Below are 5,396 nucleotides of genomic sequence, written 5' to 3'. Positions count from 1 at the left end.
TTAAAATTTACATTAATATTTATAATTGCTTTATATTTAGTTATAAGTTACAACTTAGGTATTTTACAAAAAATTTATCTACTAACTTTAATTAGATCATAGATATAGTAGTCTTGTATATGTTAATAATTAATAGTAACATAGTTAATAGTAAATTGGTGATAGGTTACTTAATTGATATCATATATTAGTTAATTAAAATTTATAATTGATTTATATTTACAAAGTTACAAGTTACAACTTAGGTATAACTTGTTTATCTAATAACTTTAATCAGATCATAGATAATAGCTATATTAGTAATTAGTTAATTCACCTACTAATTAGTTAGTGGTGAATTTAATCAATTGATAATAACTAATTTACATTAGTTAAATACTAGAATATTAATTTAAATTTAAAGTTTTATATTGTTAAAATTAATCGTAATATTTTAGATAAAAATTACATAATTAATTATATAATTATTATATAAAATAATATATATAATATATTTAAAAATAACAATTTTCCATTCGGTCCGGTCCAAAAAGTCATGGACCGGGACCGGACCAAAAACCATTTACATTATCTCTTGGACCGAGACCGACCAGCTCTAAGGTCGGACCGACAGGCTTTCAACCCTACTTTGAGCTCTCAAAATAATTTATTTTGGGACGACAGTAGACGGTGGCTTGGGCAAAATCTCCCATTACAGAATATTACTGTGGGTAGAAAATAACCAGCCGAACAAAATCTCTCAGTCGTCGACGCCGATTTCTAACTTCGTACTCCCCTAGTGCACAGAGTATACTCTCAATCTCTCCAACAATCCCCTGATTTCTCCTCTCGCTGCTCAATTGTTCGTCATTTCTTTGAGGTCCGGCCAATCCCTGCCGCTAGGTGCTGCCACTTTCATTCTCACCAGACTGCCGATTAATTCCAACGCCAGGAAAGGTAAATCTCTCTCACTCTAGTTTTAGTATATCTCTGTCTTCCTCTCAATCCCCGTTGGCTTTTGGAATGAGGGGGATGGGCTTCGGTGAGTCTTTTGTGAACAAGAAATTGAGGCATTTAGGCATCAAATTTCTTGCTTATTATTGTTCATCCGAAGAGTGGGGTATATCTCTTCACGTAGCTATGAATTCTTGTATTCATCCTACCAAACTGCCATCCCTTGTGGGAGTCTATAAATGATTGAGATTTTTCTTTTAGCTACGAATTTTGGGGATGGTTTAGTGAAGGGTATTTGGATAAAATACTGGAATTTCAAGTGATATCATTCTTACTGGACTCTGGATGTGGCCAAAGTTCACGGATTTGTTCTGATATTGTGATTATGTTACAAAGAATATGGTAAATATACGAGAACTAGGGTCCTCTAACCCATATAGCTTTTTTCCATGACAGGCGATTATTGAATGGCAGAGACAGTATCAGTAATAGGCCAAAACACTCAATACTATGAGGAAAAAAAGGGAAAAACAAAATGCAAGAAAAAGAGAGGATTTAAATTCAAGGGATGAGCCAATCCCTTTTCTAAACCTAATGTTCAAAGTGGATGAGCTGAAACCAAACCTGCTGTTGAATATGCCCGCTAGAGCACAACCCACAAGAGACTGGTTGGAAATAATCTTTTCCCACCGATTATGGGGGGTTAGCCTCGGTATGCCTCCGCGACAAAAGGACAAATATGTTGTAGTAGATCTAATCTACCATGCCAATGCTCGAAATTCGAATCAAATACATAATTGATGACAACAGAAACAACTGAATCACTGACTGCACTAACTTATGACTATTGTGGGACATAAACTCTAACTATTATTGTACCCTTTCCAATCATCTTCCATGGGTTAGGATCTATGTATAAAAAATATCAGGCATAAATATAAAACGGCATTTCTGGTGAGAAATTAGTTTAGTGATTCACTGAAGTTTATATGAAAAAGTGGTTACACATGGTACATCTTTCAAGACTTGAACTATCATACAATCGAATAGTCCCATGATGTGTGACTGAGATATTATCATCAGTTGGAAGCTTAACCAATGTGTTTAGGATTTATGAGACTATGGTGAAGAGTTTAGCTGAAGGATGATATGGTTTGTAGCACCTGTATCTGTGATCTAGGTGATCCAAAAATCTAGAAAGTCTTTGTTGGACTAGAAACTTGAATGCATTAGGTACTTTCGTATCAAGAAAATAAGAAGGAATTTTACTTGAGAATGATGGTAAAGGATTCAAATGCAAAGAAACATTTACAGATTGATGATTGACATCATTTGTATCATATGGTTGTGGGCATACAGATTTTAGATTGAGCATACAAGAACAAGTTTAAACTCGTCAAACAAATTAAATAAAGTAATTAATCATGAACATAAATTTAATTTAATAATTTCAAGTTTAATTTATAAATTTAAACATTTAATACTTGATTGGACCAGATTGGATCGGACCGATTGTCTTATTGATCAGTCTAGGGGTGTGGCTTTTTGGATCTAACTAAACTAAGATAGACTAAATGTGTATATATATTAAATATTTTTTTTATATATATAATATATATTTTTATATAGTTATAATTTTCATTCAAGAGATTATCATCATATATGCAATAAAACTATTTAATATTTTTTAACCATTTCTAAAATGTTAAAAAGAGATTAAAAAAACTTTTAGACCGACCGGACCCGTTAACGCTGCACGTTTAAATTTGGTGGTATAATATTAATGAATGGGCCAGGTATTTGGGCTGGTCAATCCATTGAACCTACATGTTGAGGCATCATCAAAGGCTCTGGACCAAAAACTGAGAACAACTTCTTTATTATTATTGCGGTATCCCCAAGAGCAAAATCGTCCTCAGCTGACGTTATCAGACCCTGCACTATTTTTACCGTTTTGTCAGAAAGCTCGACTTATTTGTATTAATTTATTTTTTAAAATTGATTTTTTTTATTAAAATAAATATATTTTTATTATAAATAATAATTTTTATCATAAATAATTTTTCATAAATATTCGTACTTTTTATAATGATATATATAAAAATTGGACTCCGCATGAACAATTTAATAAATATTATTATAGCTGTTACAAATATTAATTTTCACATGTTGTGATGGGACTGAGTTAATTTGTTGTGTTTCTATCTTATAAAGTGGGACATATTTTATCCACATAAAAATAAATTTAAACTTATTATATAAAACTACGTCTAACATTAACGTTTTATAAAATTTCTTTCTCGCTGCAGTAGCAATAGTCTTACAAAGTTATATTTAAAAGTAATTGGGTAAGGAAAAATATAATAAAATAACACGATTGTTGATTGATACGTTCAGTACACGCAATCATCATTACATGCTCTTATTTAATTCGTTGGCTGGATCCATAATAGATGACCCATGGGAACTAAACGGTAAACACCCAGCTCATAGTCCTCGACCTGAAAGTACATTCACGCACACTCAGAACTTGTTGATAAATTCATATATGTGTGCGCTAATCTCGTCTGCCTTTTCTTGATTGATAAAATGAGATGCTCCTTTTATCACAACAACGTCTTGCAAATACGGCACGTCTTTCTTGAAGCCGCCGCCGCCTATATAGTCCTTGACACCTGGGATATTGTACACGAGGTCTTGGTCTCCCACTATGAACTTGACTGGAACTTTCACTTGTGATCCAGTCCATGGCGCTGTGAGCTCCCAGTTTCTGCCATTTAAGACCAAGTTTACAGTTCCAAGTAAATCTATGGTGTGTTATAAATAGAAGATAAGCTCAATTTGAAATATTGTGTTTGAATAAACATTAATGAATATATATTTAAAATACACCTAAAAGAATCGACACAAAGATGCTTGAAACTTACAGGCGCATAGCTCGATAATAGTTCAATGCTCCGGTGAAACCTGTCTGCTTAAATTTGGTAGCATAATAATTAATATCTTCTTCTGGCAACCAAGAAGGCAATGAATCTGGTGTTGCCAATCCTCTAACTCCCACTCCTTTAGGCATGAGCAGAGGTTTTGGACCGACTGAAAAGAACTTCTTCATTAGTCCTGCCGTATCGACACAAGCAAAATCGTCTTCAGCTTCTCCATGTTCCTACACCACATTTTAATTAATCTCATGCGAGAAGTTTCGAATTTGTTCATGTATTACGGTGATCTAAACGATTTGTTGTATTACCCTCGATCGACTCATAAATACAATCCACTAAACCCTGATCGATGTTGACCATTGTCAAAGTGAATGAAAGAGACAAAAATCACCCAAAAAATAGAGTTAACAAGATAAACCAAATTAATTTACCTGAAACCTGCAAACATAATAATCATCACCAAACAAAGCCCTGAAGCCTTCCACTTGATCAAACGCTGGGTTCCTGGGAAAAAATGGCACGCTCAGGTTGATCAAAGCTTTGATTCGATCCGGCCTGAACGAACAAAAGTACCAGGCTATCATAGCTCCCCAGTCATGGCCGACCAAGAAAACCTGCTCGATACCAAGTTGGTCAAGAAGGGCGACGAGGTCTCCGACGATGTGGAAAGCTGTGTAAGAGGCAGGGGAGGGTGGGGCGTCGGTGTCGCCATAGCCGCGAAGGTCGGGGGCGATGCAGCGATAGCCGTGGGAGGAAAGGTAGAGAAGCTGGTGTCGCCACGAGTACCAGAGCTCAGGGAAGCCGTGGAGGAAGAGGACCACTGGGCCTTTCCCTATCGACGCCACGTGCATGTTTATACCATTTGTGGCGACAGTCGTGTGCTCTATTTTTTCCATTTTCGAAGTCTATGATATGTGAGACTCTCACGCTGCTCAACTAGTTATTGCTAGCTTTTGTTCCTTTATATAGTGAACTTGTGTGGCCTTGGCTGGCTTGCGCTTCTCAATTCTTATCTTCTGTAATCCTTGTGGACAGAAGTACCAAAGATCGATGCTGCAACAACTGCAAAAACCCACCAAAACCCAACTTCTTGTGTCTTTCTGCAGGGTTGGTTCAGCTTTATGTTCTCGTCCTAGCAATGCATTGAGAATTTATGTTCTCAATTCTTATCTTCTATTTAGTGGAAACAAAACACAAACAAATTTGACTTCAAAGGCAGCCTTTGGACAATTCATTTCCTATTCAGATTTGGTATGCCAAGAAAAATAATGGGTCTAATATTACTAGTCAAGAAAAATACAAAACTTAATTTTCAAATGGTCCTTAGATAATCATGTGACTTTGATTGTGTGTACTACTGAACGTATAAATCGATTCGACAATGTTGTTATTTTCTTAGTCAATTGTGGGTATGCCAAGTCGTATTCATTTTTTTTTTTTTTCTTTCTTTCTGTCTTGTTTCTAATAATCGGTCCCGTTTCATTTTTAATTTTATACATCCTCAGTGATCAATGTCTCTAAAGT

The 5,396-nt window shown here is 35.1% G+C and overlaps 1 protein-coding gene and 1 long non-coding RNA gene across 2 annotated transcripts; one reads left to right on the top strand and one right to left on the bottom strand.

Annotated features, from left to right (window-relative positions):
- Nucleotides 1-602: 602 nt before the first annotated feature.
- On the top strand, nucleotides 603-1,895 carry LOC122274240. The gene is made up of 2 exons (XR_006228261.1): nucleotides 603-936; nucleotides 1,390-1,895. It is a non-coding gene; the product is annotated as an uncharacterized LOC122274240 (long non-coding RNA).
- Nucleotides 1,896-3,294: 1,399 nt separating this feature from the next.
- LOC122274239 (epoxide hydrolase A-like) lies at nucleotides 3,295-5,021 on the bottom strand. Its single transcript, XM_043083257.1, has 3 exons — nucleotides 4,304-5,021; nucleotides 3,861-4,096; nucleotides 3,295-3,703 (listed from the first exon to the last, which is right to left on the bottom strand). Exons 1-3 carry the CDS (start codon nucleotides 4,766-4,768, stop codon nucleotides 3,457-3,459), a joined length of 948 nt encoding a protein of 315 aa, XP_042939191.1. The 5' UTR covers nucleotides 4,769-5,021; the 3' UTR covers nucleotides 3,295-3,456.
- Between the last annotated feature and the right edge of the window lie 375 nt (nucleotides 5,022-5,396).

Source organism: Carya illinoinensis, chromosome 8, assembly GCF_018687715.1.
Source record: "Carya illinoinensis cultivar Pawnee chromosome 8, C.illinoinensisPawnee_v1, whole genome shotgun sequence".
Classification (NCBI taxonomy): Eukaryota; Viridiplantae; Streptophyta; class Magnoliopsida; order Fagales; family Juglandaceae; genus Carya; species Carya illinoinensis.
The sequence above is the reverse complement of the archived record's forward strand: the minus strand, read 5'-3'. Positions and strand labels throughout refer to the sequence as shown.

Coding starts and splice junctions, on each gene's coding strand:
- LOC122274239 (XM_043083257.1), bottom strand. CDS start 4,768: ATGGAAAAAATAGAGCACACGACTGTCGCCACAAATGGTATAAACATG. Junction 4,097..4,303: donor ATTATGTTTGCAGGTTTCAG/GTAAATTAATTT, acceptor AATGTGGTGTAG/GAACATGGAGAAGCTGAAGA. Junction 3,704..3,860: donor TATTATCGAGCTATGCGCCT/GTAAGTTTCAAG, acceptor CTTAAATGGCAG/AAACTGGGAGCTCACAGCGC.